An 18,441-nucleotide genomic window follows, 5' to 3' on the forward strand; every position below is an offset into this window, starting at 1 on the left:
CACCCCATTTGTCACTGCTGTTTAACCTCCATTAATTGGATTTTTGGAAAACAATAAAATACGTGTTTCTTTATTTTTAAAAGGGATTCCAAATACCTATTTTCGGGTCTGTAATATCTTCAGTTTCTGAGATATAAGAATCCTCATTAAAGCCATTCAACCCCTTTTCACCCCTCCTAGTGGGATTTTCCAAAAACAAAAAAATACGTGTTTTCTTATTTTTAAAGGAGATTCTCACTACCAATTTTTACATCTGCAAACTTTTAAAGTTTTGAGATATAGATACACTCATTTTAAAAATTCAGCCCCCTTTTCACCCCCTTAGCGACGGAATATCCAAAAATCCTCCCTTAGCGAGCACCTACAGTACATTGTAATATAAATGTGTCCTCGAAATTTCATTTCGTCACCTCCAGTAGTTTTGGCTTGCGAAGGTGATGAGTCAGTCAGTCAGTCAGTCAGTCAGTCAGTCAGTCAGTCAGTCAGTCAGTCAGTCAGTCAGTCAGTCAGTACATGTTCTTTTATATATATATATAGACTAGAAGAGAAGTAACTGTGAACTCCCACTCTGTAAGTCTTTTCCAGTCCTTCAAACCTTGAAATGCTTGATGGAGATGTAGTCAACCAGGGCCGCTAGGCATGAAACTGCATTGTTATTATTGTTTTCTTTCTAGTTAGGCAAGACTTCAGCTATAAACCATGCCGCATTTATTATGTTCCTTGTAGCAGCTAAAATAAAACAAACAGAAATCTACATTGTTGTTACCTTGATTCCTAGAAGCAATGCTTCGGGGATTTTTTTCCCACGTTTCTTTTATATCAGTACGAACCATGTGCTATATAAGTGTGCGGAGTTGAGGTAGAATCATAGTGCTCTTCACCATGAACCGAGTACTGGCACTGTGCGTCCTCCTCGCCACCGTGGCTGTCGTCCTGGCTGAGGACACCTACACCACAAAGTGGGACAACATCGACGTGGACGAGATTTTCAGGAATGATCCGTTGAGGAAGGCGTATTTCGAGTGTATGACAGCTGACGATGACAAGGGCTGCACGCCTGAAGGCAAGGAACTCAAAAGTAAGTACTTAGAACTTGCATATTCTGTTACTACTCCCTGTCAAGCTGTCCTGACCCTGCAGTTGCCATTCTGCTGGGCTGAGTGGCTCAGACGTTCGACTGGTTGCCTTCCGATCCAAGTTGTCGGGTTCGATTCCGTCTCAGTTCAGTACTATTTGAACGTTCTAAAATACGTCAGCTTCATGTCAGTTGGTTTATCGATACGCAAAAAAAACCTTTCGGTGCAAATTTCCGACAACTCCACGGTTCTCAAAACCGTAGAAACTTACTTATGGGACTTAACGTCCAATAATATGTTCGGCTGCACGGCTAAATTGTTAGCGTTTTAGCCTTTGATCCAAGAGTTCCCTGTTTCTATTCTGACCGGGTTGGAGATTTCAACTTTCATTGGTTAATTCATCAGCTGAGGGTTTGTGCTGTCTTCAACATAATAATTCATCTCAGGTATGTTCTGATCCTCACAGACAGCAGATAGCCTTTAGGGCGTCAACTCACAAGACCTGCACCAAACAGGCCACACGCCATTATTATTATTATTATTATTATTATTATTATTATTATTATTATTATTATTATTATTATTATTATTATTATTATGTCCGCCTCCGTAGCGTAACGGTTGGTGTTATTAGCTGTTGTCCTCGCTGGCTCGGGTTCGATCCCCGGTATTCCAAGAAATTTAAGAATGGTAGGAGGGCTGGTATATGGTACATGCAGCTCACCACCATTGGGGGTGTCCATCAAAATTGCACCACTTCGGTATGAGGACAGGAGTTTACTTACTGACATTATAAATAATAATAATAATGTTATTTGTTTTACGTCCCACCAACTACTTTTTGGACTTCGGAGACGCCGAGGTGCCGGAATTTAGTCCCGCGGGAGTTCTTTTACGTGCCAGTAAATCTACCGACACGAGGCTGACGTATTTGAGGACCTTCAAATACCACCGGTCTGAGCCAGGATCGAACCTGCCACGTTGAGGTCAGAAGGCCAGCGCCTTAACCGTCTGAGACACTCAGCCCGGCTGACATTATTATTATTATTATTATTATTATTATTATTATTATTATTATTATTATTATTATTATTATTATTACACTATTAAAATCGTATCGCCTATACGTAGAGGACGTGTTAGTCGAATGACATGGTTTCTCATTGTTTACCAAAAGGAAGGTTGTTTGATTCCCGGCCAATGTTTATAACAGTCTTATAAGTACAACTTTCATGTGGGTGACATTCCTTACGAAATAAGGTGGCTATGATTAACAACCTATAACCTCCTTGTTACTCAAATGATGGTCTCTACCTAGTAGTAGTGTCACCTTAAGGTAAATTAACGATTCTTCGAGTTCTGACAATTATCTTCAACATGTCCCCTTTTCTAATCAAGTTTTGCCAAATATCACTCTTCTCTACAACTCGATCAATTGCCCCTTTCTTTGCGAGCCGAATTATATCTATCTAGAGATATTTTTGTATCATTACATTCATTCCTGTGTATTTTCTACTTTTTTTGAGCACGTATGGCTTTTATTGAGTACGCCCAGAAAAATTACATCTCAAAGAAATTCTAATGTCCGCCTCTGTGGTGTAGTGGTTAGCGTGATTAGCTGCCACCCCCGGAGGCCCGGGTTCGATTCCCGGCTCTGCCACGAAATTTGAAAAGTGGTACGAGGGCTGGAACGGGGTCCACTCAGCCTCGGGAGGTCAACTGAGTAGAGGTGGGTTCGATTCCCACCTCAGCCATCCTGGAAGTGGTTTTCCGTGGTTTCCCACTTCTCCTCCAGGCGAATGCCGGGATGGTACCTAACTTAAGGCCACGGCCGCTTCCTTTCCTCTTCCTTGCCTATCCCTTCCAATCTTCCCATCCCCCACCAAGGCCCCTGTTCAGCATAGCAGGTGAGGCCGCCTGGGCGAGGTACTGGTCATACTCCCCAGTTGTATCCTCCGACCAAGAGTCTGAAGCTCCAGGACACTGCCCTTGAGGCGGTAGAGGTGGGATCCCTCGCGAAGTCCGAGGGAAAAACCGAACCTGGAGGGTAAACAGATGATTATGATGATGATGATGATGAGAAATTCTAATACGTACATGTTTCAACACATGAAAAAATTTGCAATTTTTGGTCTATTATAAACTTTAATTTAAAATCATTAATTATTTTGCCAATCAAACCTGAAAAATTCCTCACAGCATAAATTAAAACAAAATTATCGTTGTTGAAGTACACAGTTTTTGTGAAGCATTTCCCAGACGTTAGACGCTTTTTAGTCCCAGCAAAGGCTTCTGATCATTTGAAGGTATAAGGTACTGTCTTCTTCTGTTATAAACCTGTACTTCAGACCATTCAGCTTATGTAAGGACCTTTGTAAGGACCTGATACGTCACATTGAGACTGTACAAAATAGATTTTCAAGATATTTGTATCATAAAACCTTTGATGTACTTTGTCCATTTGACATTTCAACCCAGTAGTTAAGAAATGTGTTCAATTTCACGTCTTTGAAAAACAGGAATAAATTAATTTCGTTACAGATATTGAGGAAAATTTTGAATGGAATATTGACCGTCAATAGTTATTTAGTTTCATCCCTTTTCATGTACCACAAGTAACATTACAACAGCGAGTATATCCCAAGATATAGAAGAGTTCATCAATCTAATTCATCACTAGTTAAAACATTATCGGTTTATAATTCAGTTGGTGCTCATGTTCATTTATTTGCTGGCGCTAAATTGTCCAATAAGCAAATAAATTTTCTTTACTAAATCATAATCGTCATTAAATTCCTTTTTGCTGGAATGCTAGGTACTCACAAGTTCTTGTTTTTTGTGTCCTTTTTCTAACTTTTTCAGTATTTTTCTGTGGCTAATCTATAGCCTATATTATGATTTTCATTTGTGGCAATAATTTTGAACTGTGTTCTGCATATTGGTTTTCTTCTTTTCTTTCTTCTTGCTATTAATGTTGCTATTGTTTTTATTTTTGTTTGATGTATTTAAAGTTTAAATCCCATATATCATATAACCTAATTGGGTACCTCCATAGCATCAAAAAAACAAATAACCAGTTATACTCCGATTAAGTACATAAGGGCAGTGACAACGCTGTTTAAACCGTCAGAGGCTCTTTTGTATACTGATATCCAGGATATAGTGACAATAAAATAATGTAGTTTTAAATGGGCTGAACTCTTTCTTACCGGGTGAGAAAGGCCATTCTTTTAGTAAATACTAGTTGATGTACCCGTACCCGTGATTCTCAGAAAGACTGTCGTTGTGGTTTCTCTAACTACTGTTAACTTAGGCCATTAAAATAACGTCAGTAGGAATATAGGGATGAAAAGCAATGTTATCATATAAAATACTCGCTCAAATGAGAAACAGCACATTTTCTCACTTTTAACGAACACTACTGCGATGCCGATCTAACAATCTAAACCTCCAGTGCTGGAATGACCAGGCCGCAGACAGCCGTGAACACTCCTCTGCCTCTGTCACTGCTCATTCCAATCAGTGCCTCAGGGAAGGGATTGAATAGCTCGAAAGCTATGATGAACCAGTTTGTTACGTGCCAGTAGTATCATAAAATTTATGAACCAGAGGAATGGCATGCTTAAGAGAAAAGTTATCTAACTCCCCAGCTACTTCCCGCCAATATTCAAGCAGGCTGTTATACGCGGTACAACAGGGCAAGTTGGCCGTGCGATTAGGGGCGCGCAGCTTTGAGTTTGCATCCAGGAGGTAGTGGGTTCGAAAATCACTGTCGACAGCCCTGCAGGTGGTTTTTCGTGGTCTCCCATTTTCACACCAGTCAAATGATGGGGTTGTACCGTAATTATCGCTGGGGCCGTTTCCTTTCTACTGCTAGCCCTTTCCTATCCCATTGTCGGCATAATACCTATCTGTATCGGAGCGACGCAAAGCAAATTAAAAAAAAATGGTTTTACAGTGTGTCTATATGCACAGTGTGGCCAACGAGTGCTTCATTCTGACTGAATCCGCCATGTTTTAGCCAAATGTCCCGTCGGCTGATTTAAACGTATGCTTTCCGCACAGTGTAGGATCAACCTTTATCAATTTCAGCGAAGTGCAGGCTACCTGTTTTAACTTTAATACTACCGAAAATATGTTTTCATTAAACATGGGAGGTTATTTAGTATTATTAGTTTTGAAATCTCCGACTCGTTGGCTGAATGGTCAGCGTACTGGCCTTCGGTTCAGAGGGACCCGGGTTCGATTCCCGGCCGGGTCGGGGATTTTAACCTTCATTGGTTAACTCCAGTGGCCCGCGGGCTAGGTGTTTGTGCTGTCCCCAATATCCCTGCAACTCACACACCACACATAACACTATCCTCCAACACAATAACACGCAGTTACCTACACATGGCAGATGCCGCCCACCCTCAACGGAGGGTCTGCCTTACAAGGGCTGCACTCGGCTAGAAATAGCCACACGAAATTAATTAATTAATGTGTGTGAATTTACGTATTTCTGAAATCTGAGTTTTGAAGAAAATTATGCCAGGCTCTTGTGCTTATTGATGCAGAAACAGGTCCGGAAAGAGTCTTAAAGCGAAATTGGACAAGCTTGTCTTCAGCTCTGAAAGTAGCATGTTATAAGACGTTTCCAGCAACGAGTAGAGTTACCTCAAGCAATGATAACAATAATAACAAAATGGATTAGAAATTTTATAGAGGCCAGGACAGTAAATGTCAAATTTTTCCGTTAACATTCGCCGTATCGAAAATCTGTACATAACGAAAGTTATTTAGAATATAATTTACGACCTTTTTACGTTTTGTGCGATTTTTAGGTGTAAGTAAAACTAACAGATGTTCAAAGTTATACATCTTTTTTCACGAATTTCCAAATATGACCCCAAAATATATATATTTTATCTTGAACCTGTTCATAACAAAAGTTACAGGAAAGGACGCTCCCGACCATTAATATCTCGTTAATTTTCACCCTATGAGATATCATGATTGATATATTTTTGAATAATTCAAGCTTTTATGCCTATTCATCTCTTAGGGTCGTATTCATGGACGAGATTTTGACTTAGGCTTAGACTTAGAAGGCGGTAAGTCGCCATTGCCATTTCATAATCGCTACTTGGAGGTAAGTAAACTTAAATGGCGACTTACTTCCAAGTCGCCGGTGTTCCGTACTTAAGTAGACTCTGAGATAAGAAAAATAATAAAATGGCAGATATTGCTGATGTAGTTAATTTTGTAGACGAAGTTGAAGAAATCCAGGAAATTATTTAGTACCTTGTGCCTAATCCTCGGCGTATTATGAGAGATGCACAGAACCCAGTTGAATTTTATACAGAAAATGAGTTCAGAAAACGATATAGATTCGACAAACCTACAGTATTAGATGTACTAACGATATTTGAAAACGAATTACAGAAATATAATAATCGAGGATCACCCATACCTCCAATAATACAGTTGCTAATTTCGTTAAGATATTATGCTACGGGTTACAGCAAAATTGTTGTTACTGTAGTGCAAAGTTTTTGCACTTTCTACTCATTGTGCTATCTAGTTAGGTTAAGGGATTATCAGTACATATTAATGCATTCTAATGGTAATTGCAATAGCCTTTCGCACTTCCATGGTTTTCAAGTAACTTCCAAATTTACGAGGAGTAAGCCAGCCCTCAGTATGTAGAATAATCAGAAGAATATCGATCCTGATTGCCCGAAAGAGACCACAGTTTGTTTCGTTCCCAAATGAAGCTGAATGTCGAAATAATGCCCGTCGTGTGTATGAAAGATCCCGATTCCCTGGAGTGGTTGGAGCTATTGATTGCACCCATGTACCAATAATAAGTCCAGGTGGCAACCATGCTGAGGTTTTCCTTAATAGGAAAGGACATTTTAGTTTGAATTGTAAGGGCATAGTCAACCACGAGATGAAGTTTACTGATTTCGTGACGGGTTGGCCGGGTTCTACACATGATAATATAATTTTCAACAACAGCAGGTTTTGTTTACAATTTGAAACGGGACAGCGACGTTGAGATAGCGGTTACGCTTGCAGGCCATTCTTGATGACACCCCTTATTAATCCTCAAACACCAGCTGAAGAAACGTAGTAGAGAGAACATTCGGAAGCTGGAAGAAAACATTTCAGTGTTTATCAAGAAAGTTTACATTGAAATTAAAAAACATACCTCCGGTCATTGTGGCTACCGTTGTACTTCATAACATTGCTGCAGATCGTGGTCTCCTGGAAGAACCTGATGAAGGGAATGACGGTGGTGAACATCATGACCGACCTACACCCCAAATGTTGGGAGCTGTAGCCAGAAGACGCATCATAGAACGATATTTTAACTAAAAGTGTTATGTGGCATCTAAAATAACAACATTACCCTTTCATAAATGCATTACCACAATTATGTAATATCATTTGCTTCATAAAATTGCTTTATTAATGCTCTAAATTCTATTTTATGATAATTGTGCTCATTTATATAATAATAATAGTGTGTTCATTAATGTTAGTCATTTCAGGTTAGGTTAATATATATATATATATATATATATATACATTATTAGTTGTATTTAGTTTTTAATTGATGGAGTTCATTCATCTGCATAATGGTCAACTTATGCACCTCCTCTTGGTACTTCATCCTCGCTGCATGGAACTCCTTCTCCTGCTGAATCTTTCGTTTGTGAAGCTCTTTCATCTGCTCTACATCAAGTTCCCTCCTGGCTTGCCGATACGACACTGCCTCAGTTCGTGGTCTATTCACACATTTGGACAAACCTACTCTTTCTTATTTCTGTGGCTTCCTTTTCGGCTGATGATTTTGCCAGTAATGTAGGCCCACTCTCAGCTCCGGATGTTTCCAGTACTTCAGTGACTTCATCATACAACACCTCCTCTTCCGTCTCCTCTTCACCCATGAATCCATCACTGTCAAACTCACTCGGAATCCTCAGATTAAGGTGAGGTACTACACTTTCCACCATTGCCAGAAAACAGTCATCCTTGTCACCTTTTGCACTAGGGCCTTCACCAGTTGCAATACTCTCCTTTCTTTGCTCCATTTTGCGTTGCCTAGATCTAAATTTAATATTGTTTCAACACTTTTTTAACTGCTCTCCACTTATCTTGCTTGTGTTAGCTACGCTACAAACTTTTACACTAATATCCTCCCACGCTTTTAATTTTTCCCTCGTATTAACACTGCATGTCTTTTTGTTTTCGACTATATTTTTCTTCTCTTTCACTAGTTCTAATAACACTTCCCTTTCATAGTTGTTGAAGGCTGGCAATTTTTTCTTTCCATCCATCGCCGAGAAGTATAAATTTAACTGTATTGAATTTAGACTCCAATGCAATCTATAACGCAGGAAACAGCTGACTTGCTTCTTCTTCTACTGCTTTATTAAGAAAACAACCTTGAGTGACGCAAGACGCTGCACTGCTCTTCCACTGTTTTCATTGCCAACTTCATATCTAATTCTTCACATCGTAACTTACCAAAGACTACTTACGCCAGAGTCTATTTTGTAAAAGTTGCGTCTATGAAACAGACTTCCACGAAACTCAACTAAGTGAAGTCAAAGTCAAAGTCAAAGTCTGGTTCATGAATACGAGCCTTAAAGGACGTGGTTATAAGTGCCGCATAGCATTAAGTTTTCTCATACATAATAATGATAACAATAGTCCGACTACGACCGGGCGAGTTGGCCGTGCGGTTAGGAGCGCACAGCTGTGAGCTCGCATCCGGGAGATAGAGGGTTCGAATCCCACTGTTGGCAGCCCTGAAGATGGTTTTCCGTGGTTTCCCATTTTAACACCCGGCAAATGCTGGGGCTAAGGCTACGGCCGCTTCATTCCCATTCCTAGGCCTTCCCTGTCCCATCGTCGCCATAAGACCTATCTGTGTCGGTGCGACGTAAAGCAACTAGCAAAAAAATAAGTCCGACTACGTGGCTAAATGGTCAGCGTACTCCCTTCGGTTCAGAAGGTCCCGAGATCTATTCCCAGCCGGGTCGGAGATTGTAGTAGCTCGGGCTTCTCTGCATACTCAGACAACAAACCACACTACAAACCATGGCAGAAACACGCAATAGTGATTACATCCCTCCATATAATATTGGCGTCAGGGAGGGCATCCGGCCGTTAAACAGGGACAAAAACACACATATACACACATGTGACGCAGTTCGCACCCACAACCCCTCAGTTGCGGGAAGAGCAGTATGAAAGAAGGTAATTTAACGGTAATAACAGTAAGGACTATAAAATGGTACAGTATTTCATGTTAACTTTACTAGTTCAACACAGATGGCCTAGGCATTACTGAAGAGGTGTACTAGGGAAATGAGGCGTGAGGTAGTTTCCCGTTGACTTCCTCACCGAGTCAGAAGTTGCTATTACACATCAGTTTGCCAAGCCCACTGAAATGCATGCACCAATCGACCCTATGAGCAACATTTTCACACCATTCATAGCAGGGACTGGCTGCATAAGGAATGGCATTACTGGCATCGCTCATACCTCAGTCACTTTCATATTGTCTAAGCCAAGGATAAGACAGAGACAGATCAATGAAAGTAACAAAATTGCTCTAGCCTATACCAGAAGACTTAGTACACTGTAAACACTATGTCCTGCCAGCAAAGGCAACTATACCGATAAGCCATACGTAAAAAGGTACATTTCTATGTTTAGTTTGATGATACTGCGTTGTATGTTTTGTATGCAGAACGATGCAATCTGGAATATGGTAATGTTATTTTATTTTAACTTTAAATGTAGGCTAACTTTATAGTCATCACGTACATTATTCAAGACAATGACTGCACTATTTTATGTCACATGTTATAATTATAGGCCTAGCTACCAATACAGAATTTCTAACCTCTTAAATGTGACTTGTATACCATGTAAAATCTAAATATTGAAGTCTTACGTCAGGAAGTCAGACTCTCAAACAAATACTGATATACCTATACACACATTGTATAAGAAAAATAAATAACATCTTAAAACATTGAACTAGTCAATTCTTTATTGAAACAATAATAATACCACTCTCCTTCCTCTATCAGCTGATTGTGTACTTGGCTAAAACATGGCGGCTTGACTGGACTTGGCCACACTGTATATATAGAGTCACTGTACTTGGTATACAGCAGTAATCCCATCCATCGGATATAACTGGCAACAGAAGACACAAAGCACATCACAACAATGGTCAATGTAATGTTATTGTTATTCAATGTTATGAGCTTTCTGTATTGTAGGTCTTCACATTTATTTTTCTTTCGACTCTGTAGTATTAGGGCATCTTATGAGATTACTTTTAGCATAGACTGTAGTTCCTTATTCCCCGACTTTACATAACGATTTTCATTAAATTCTGTTTACCCACTTTCTCATGACTTGGAGCTAATATGGACTTAGCAACAAAAATACAAATTCATGAATATCTCTGTTATCATAGCCGGTCCGATAAAAACGCATAAGGCATAAATGATCGGAAATTGAAAAATATATAACTTCAGTAATGTAGTATGGTCGATAAGACCACTAATAACACAAATGTTTGAGAATTAAATTTGAGGCCTTCTCCTAAACTACCATTTCACTCAGCGTGAATAAAATTCTTTATGGCTAGATTGTATCGACTTATTTCCCGACTTTGCACATCGATTTTAATTAAAACAGGCCCGCTAATAACACACAAATTTGAGAATTTAAATTTAGTCCTTCTCCTAAACTACCATTTCATTCAGCGTGAATACTACTATTTATGGCCTAGATTGTGGCGACTTATTTCCCGACTTTGCATATCGATTTTCATTAAGATAGGACCACTAATAACATACAAATTTGAGAATTTTAATTTAGGCCTTCCCCTAAACTACCATTTCTCTCAACATGAATGAAATTATTTATGGCCTAGATTGTAGTGACTTATTTCCGGACACTACATACCGATTATCATTAAATTCACTTCAGCCGTTTTCTCGTGATGCGTGTACGTACATACACACATACATGGATACAGACAGATAGACAGACAGACAGAAATTACGGAAAATTAAAAAGTGCGTTTCCTTGTTACTGTGGACACGACCGATACAGAAATACCATCCTTTTTTAAATTCTGATCAATGTACAGACAAAACTCTTATTTGATGTATACCAGGTGGATCTCGAACGCCGTACTTTCTACTTATAAATGGCCCGCATGCACAAGTGATGAACGGGATATCTGCCAACTGATTTTCTCAGGGGAAGTACTGCCAGCGAGCAGGTTACGTCAGAATATGAAGAGATAAGAAACGGAGTGTCACTCGCAGCATGTTACGCAGCGCTACCGGTATAATGCACCCCTTGCATTAGTAAACATCGTTTTCGACCGCATAGTTCTAGGCTGGTGTATGGTATAGCCGTACTATATTTGCTGTCTGCATATCGACAATGGCTAGTATGATCAGCAGCGGTGAATACACAGACATTATTTTAAGCTGGACAACCTGGTCGGAGTGCAACAGAAGCTCCAAACAGACGTACGCCTTCTACACACACATATTTCGCCGAACAGTATTAGTTTTTGTTTTATCGAGTTGAATGTCTACACGTGTATAAATTAATAAGTTATTAGATTTCATTTACTGCATCTTTGTCGTGTCTACAAACAGTAGCGGCGGTTAGGGGCTGGGGTGAGGAGGGACAGTCCTTCCCTTTGTAGAGTAAATATTCTCCAATTGTTACATTCTTTATCCTGGCTATTTCTATTAACTACTAATACCCCGTCCTCAAGTTGGCTGTAAACTGGCTTCTTGTTCTCTATCCTCGCGTTAAGATCGCCCATAATAATAATAATGTTTGCCTGATCATACGTACTTCTCATTCGTCTAATTTCTGTCTCTAAATTCTCAAAAAATACATTATGCGCAAATGGGGAGCTCCAAGGTGGATTATATATAAAAGCTATACATATTTCATTCCTCCAATTGACCCTATCTAATATTCTTATCCAGATTAATTCCTTAAACTCAGATTCTAAGAGCTGTATTCTATCTTTCAAGTTGTTTTTAATTACCACTGAAATTCCGCCCGATATCCTTCCTCTATTGGATCTCCTTGATTCAAATTGACTCCATACGATACACCCTTCTATCTTTAAGTCTTTCTTGTAATCAGCCAAAATTTCTACCAGCCCAAAGATGTCCATTTCTTCCACTAGCTCTTTAAAGTTTACGTTACATATTTTGCTCCATACTCCTTCAATATTAACACATGATACCTTTAACTTTAGTTATTTTTTACCTCTATGTTCTAAACTCCCTGATTTACTTCCAGTCATTCTAGATCTTTCCACTTCCATTATAATCCCCTCCGGAGAGCAAATAATGTCCTCCTCAGACAGTTCTTCTGTGATTTTTAATCTGCTACCTGAACCCATCCCTTTCTTCTGAAAAAAGTCCTTGAGACTCACTGTTCTACGCCTGGAAGTATCCTCAGTTCCTCCATGTGGCGTCGCTGTTGACATCCGGCTTGCCTCGTCGATTCTCCCACTGTTATTTAACTCCACTGGAAGATCTGACGTAGACCGTTGAATCACCTGTCCAGGGTTATCAACACCAGCACCGCACGTATACTCTGGAATCCCTTGTGTCATCACTCCTACACCATGCACCATGCACCGCACTTCCGCTGATGACCCAAACGCTTACTTCGTTCTTTAAACATATCACCCAGATCACTGACCGTCAACGTTCTCGCCCAGGTATCTCCTATCACATGCAAGCGGTTTCTTCTTATAAATGCCCGTAGATTCGATTTTCTTGCTTGTCGTAAATGGAATTCTAGAACTCTTTGCTCTTGGAGGCTTTTTCTGTCCATATCCCTTTTTATACAAATTCTGCTGCCCTACACGTTCCTCGCACTATTCAAAATTTGGCTTGCCATTAATAAGGAAACAAACTTAATTCTAACAGGTCTTCCCCTATTCTTTCCCATCCTATACATATCATCTATCTCCCTCTCGGTACAATCAATGCCTAATTTCTCCCTCATTAGCTTAAAGACTGAGCTCATCAATTCCATCTTAGATTCTCCTTCCGTTTCATCCAGTCTGTAAATAATAATATTTCTTCTCTTCTCCTCCTCCGTTCTTCTGCTGTCTCACCATTGAAGTGCCTGTACTTGTTCTTCTAGCGCGTGTATCCTCTGATTTCTTTGGTCTCGTCAGCCTGAGAAGCATCATGGACAACTTCCTTGATTTTCTCCATCTCCTCTCATGTCAATGGGCCTGGGTTCATCTCGACGCCTCCGCTGACTGATAGAGTAGCCACTATAGCTGCCGCCATCAACAGTTCTGTCAGTCCTATTCCTTTATTAAATCCTAATTTACACTCGGTCTTGATCCACTTGACCCGGTTGTGCCATCGCCCTATCACACTCCTATACTGCTGCACTGTTACGCCCATACTGCTTTTCCTGCACTTCCAGACCGTTACCAGGCCCGTCTGCTCACTAGCTAAGCTCAGCAAAGACTGTAGAGTAAGTATTATATTTTATTCTACTTTAGCCAGCTGGAACTAGGAATTAATTTAAGAAAGCTATTTGTACACGCCTTGTTGTCTTATATGCTAAAACTTTCCTTTATTGTATAGCGCTACGGCAAGTAGTGGAGACTTTGCATGTGCTGTGAGGAAGGGTAGTAAGGGTACATATTTAATTGCCGAGGTTGTGGCAACTGAGTTATCATTCAACCGCTTGCCGCACACATTCGTCGGTCTAGCAGTCTCCTTATTGTCTGTTAGTTTCTTAGTGTGTATTCAAATACTAAATTATTTTTAATTGCGTAATCATACCGTACATCTGTGTAATTGTACTGTGCGAGCTGTCCGTGGGGTTACGGGCGCGCAGCTAATACTAATACTGAAGTACGTGTGTAGAAGGTATACGTCTGTTTGGAGCTTCTGTTGCATTCCGACCAGATTGTCCAGACTAAAATAATGTCTGTGTATTCGTCGCTGCTGAACACACTAGCCATTGCTGATATGGAGACAGCAAATATAGTGCGGCTGTACCATACACCAGCCTAGAACTATGCGGTCGAAAACGATGTTTACTAATTCAAGGGGTGCATTAGACCGGCAGCGCTGAGTAACATGCTGCGAGTGACACTCTGTTTCTTATCTCTTTATATTCTGACGTAACCTGCCCGCTGGCAGTAGTTCTCCTGTGAAATCAGTTGGTAGATATCCCATTCATCACTTGTGCATGTGGGGCATTTATAAGTGGAAAGCACGGCGTTCGAGAACCACCTGGTATAGATTTGCCACTTTCTTTTACGGACAGTTTCTTCCACCTCATCTTAATTTTACTTCATTTCACCTTTATTCTAAGCCTGTGTTCAGTTCCTTCTTAAGACTGATATTTTCTCCAGACGATTGTTTTTCTTTTTGCTGCTTGTTTAACTTCGCACTAACACTTCGAATGTTTTCTGTGACGGAAGAATAGGAAAGGGCTAGGATTGGGAAGGTGGCCTTAATTAAGGTACAGCCAGGTGTGAAAATGAGAAACCACGGAAAACCATCTTCAGGGCTGCCGACGGTGGGATTCAAACCCACTGTTTCCAGAATGCAACCTCACAGCTGTGAGCCCTTAACCGCGCGGCCAATTCACTTGGTGCAATCATGGACAGTATTGCACATAAATACGCATTGTTATAAGTGATATGATAGAATATGAGGATGTTCTTATAGAACGAAGTATGCCACTCTTTGCTTATTATTGTGTGTTCCTTTTACAGGTATGTTGTAATGTTATGTGTCTTACAAGTATTGTTTCTGACAGACTTGAGAATTTAAAGTTGTATTAACTTATTCAATACTGGAAAGTGAGATTTTCCTCTTAACAACTAACTACAGTGTGTGAAAAACTTGGAAACTGCCTTGCTCACATGGACATGCCCAAATAATTACACTGTATTAGAGATTTAATTTATTGCTTGCTACAGGATTTTCATCCCACTTACAGCAGTATTCTGTGTGATACACAGATAAATTACAAATAATTGTTATTTAATATTACCTAGCCTAACATAAATCTATTTTAAACTAATCATGAACTAATCCTCTTTACTGAAAAACTGAACTACTAGACATTCTACATTGCCATAAGAACAAAGTTTAAGTACATACATAAAAGTATCACAATAAATAACAATTAATAACACAGTATATATTGTACAGCATTATTAAAGAAGAATACATTGCTTATTATGACATTAACGGGAATATAAGGGCTGGGCGATGTGAAGCTCCATTCTGACTGTGGGATCAATAACTTGGCCTTTCTTGCTTCATGAATTCTTTTAAAAATATTGTTATGTTTGTACTGAAATCAAGTGCCTTATTTTTCCGAGATGCATTGTTATAAATACTGCATAGTCCATATAGTGGCGAATTTTGATGGGAAGATGTTCTAGCATTTTAATTTGGAGATGTTAAATGAAATATTGAATTTGGGCGTGGCACATGGAAATTCAGGAGGGAAAGGAACTCAGGATTGTCAATTTGCGAATATATTATTTTATATATGAACTTTGCCGCATCTTTCTGCCTTCGATCTTCTAAACTCTCCATTTCTAAACTTAACTAAGGTTCATTGTACGAAACCATTTGAGGATAATGAAATGTTCTTTTAAAATGTAAATATTTCAAGTATTTCTTTTGCACTCTTTCAAGTTGACACACATGCATTTTGCACCAGCGGCTCCGAGCCACGCTCGCGTATTCCAGTTTTGGCCTGACCAAGGATTTGTACAACGTAATACACGTTTTTATGTTTTTAAATGGTTTCACATTCCTTAATACTAATCCAAAAATTCTACACGCTTCAGCGGCCAGCTTCTGAACTTGAGGAGTGAAGGTCAGCTCCTGGTCTAATAATACTCCGAGGTCTTTCCATTCTGTCACGGATCTCAGGTCATCGCACCCTAACTTGTAAGTGTAGAGGGAGGATGAACGACATGGACACACATTTTGGAATGTTTAGATATCATTCATTTTCTATTGTCTAGTCCGTTATATTATTCAGGTCTAACTGGAGATGTTCATAGTCGCTAATGGTTGAAATGGCTTTGAATACTTTGAAGTCATCAGCATATAGTTGGCAATCAGAATAAATCACTCGATCATGTAGATAATTTTAAAATGCGAGAAATAATAACAGGCCCAAATTAGACCCTTGAATTACTCTTGATTTTACCACGTATTCTTTAGAATTAAATCTTCCATAGGACACATACTGTTTCCTTCCACTCAAGTGGGAAGACAAGATACATATAAATGAATGAGAGAACTCTAACTTATTTAATGTATTTAAAATTATGTAGTGATTAATTTTGTAGCAAGCTTTCTCAAAGTCCGTAAATATGACATCCATCTGATCGCCGCTCTCGAGAGCTGTAGTATCATTATAGGGACAGAGTTATTCATCATGATTATTTTAGAAACTGCAGTCTAACTATTGTGGTTAATGATGATCTTGTGACCTTAAGGAACCGAGCTGAATGTTTCATATTATGTTCCAGAGGACATTCCTGATGCTCTGGCCACTGCATGTAGGAAATGTACCGAAAAGCAGAAGGAGAAGGCAGAAAAGGTAATCAAATGGATCATTCATAACGATCCTGAGGGATGGAAGAAACTGAAGGCCAAGTGGGATCCCACAGGAGAGTACACCAAGAAGTACGAGGAAGAAGCCAGGAAGCACGGTATAACCGTATAGAATGACTACACAATGGAGATAATTTTTTTATTTTTCTTGTATATTTTGAAGTTGTTATTTGTTTTCCAATAAATACATCATCTAAAATAAACAATTTCACTGAAGAGTTGCAGTGTTTCTCGTACCTTACTCCTAAAGGGAACGCCGGAACATCCACAACACTGTTAAGTGTGGACAGTTTTATTCATATCTTCAACCAGCCACTAAAATCTTCTCTTATCAGACTTTCATTCCGCAGTAACTTGTTTTCTAGACTATATCATTCACTGTTAAGGTAATCTAGTCTAGTACTTTGATAGAGCTTCTTATCAATGAATATCCGGATCCAGGGCTAAATGGTTAGCGTGCTGGCATTTGGTCACAGGGGCCCCGGGTCCGATTCCCGGCAGGGTCGGGAGAATTTTAACCATAAGTGGTAAATTCCCCAGGCACGGGGACTGGGAGTATGTGCCGTCTTCATCATTATTTCATCCTCATCACGACGCGTAGGTCACCTACGGGAGTCAAATCAAAAGACCTACACCAGGCCTCTCCGGAGGCCACACGCCATCATCATCGTCATCGTCATCAATGACTGCCGGAGGGCAATAAAAACAGATTTATGCCCAGTAATAAACTGTAGGTCCGCCTCTGTGTTGTAGTGGTTAGTGTGATTAGCTGCCATCCCCGGAGGCCCGAGTTCGATTCCCGGCTCTGCCACGAAATTTGAAGGGTGGTACGAGGGCTGGAACGGGGTCCACTCAGCCTCGGGAGGTCAGCTGCGTAGAGGTGGGTTCGATTGACACCTCAACCATCCTAGAAGTGGTTTTCCATGGTCTCCAACTTCTCCTCCAGACAAATGCCGGGATGGTACCTAACTGAAGGCCACGGCCGCTTCCTTCCCTCTTCCTTGTCTATCCCTTCCAATCTTCCCATCCATCCACAAGGCCCCTGTTCAGCATAGCAGGTGAGGCTGTCTGGGTGAGGTACTGGTCATCCTCCGCAGTTGTATCCCCCGACATTGAAGCGGTAGGGGTGGGATCCCTCGCTGAGTCCGAGAGAAAACCGACCCTGGAGGGTAAACAAATAAAGAAGAAGATGAATATAATTTTCATGATCTATTACTTTTAACTCTGATTTTCGAACAATTATTCATTACAAAAACTACAAGTTTACTGAACTCTGTATCGGATACCAAGAGAAGCGGAGGTGCTACTAAAAGAGAAATAACTTAACCTGAATTCTCACTCACCATTTACAGTTGTTGGACGCTTGAAAAACGCAATCAAAATATCGTCGTTGACCAGACGAGTTGACCTTGCGGTTAGGGGTGTCCAGCTGTGAGCTCGCATCCGGGAGATAGCGGGTTCGAACCCGACTGTCCGCAGCCCTGAAGATGGTTTCCCGGGGTTTCCCATTTTCACACCAGGCAAATGCTCGGGCTGTATATTAATTACCGCCACGGCCGCTTCCTTCTCATTCCTAGGCCTTTCCTGTCCCATCGTCGCCATAAAACCTATCTGTGTTGGTGCGACGTAAAGCAATTAGCAAAGAAATATCGCGTTTACGCCTTGAAAACTGCTATGTG

At 40.2% G+C, this 18,441-nt stretch overlaps 1 protein-coding gene across 1 annotated transcript; it reads left to right on the top strand.

Annotated features, from left to right (window-relative positions):
• Positions 1-882: 882 nt before the first annotated feature.
• On the top strand, positions 883-16,966 carry LOC136874930 (ejaculatory bulb-specific protein 3-like). Its single transcript, XM_067148642.2, has 2 exons — positions 883-1,078; positions 16,678-16,966. Exons 1-2 carry the CDS (start codon positions 883-885, stop codon positions 16,872-16,874), a joined length of 393 nt encoding a protein of 130 aa, XP_067004743.2. The 3' UTR covers positions 16,875-16,966.
• Positions 16,967-18,441: the final 1,475 nt, after the last annotated feature.

Source organism: Anabrus simplex, chromosome 5 (assembly GCF_040414725.1).
Source record: "Anabrus simplex isolate iqAnaSimp1 chromosome 5, ASM4041472v1, whole genome shotgun sequence".
Taxonomy (NCBI): domain Eukaryota; kingdom Metazoa; phylum Arthropoda; class Insecta; order Orthoptera; family Tettigoniidae; genus Anabrus; species Anabrus simplex.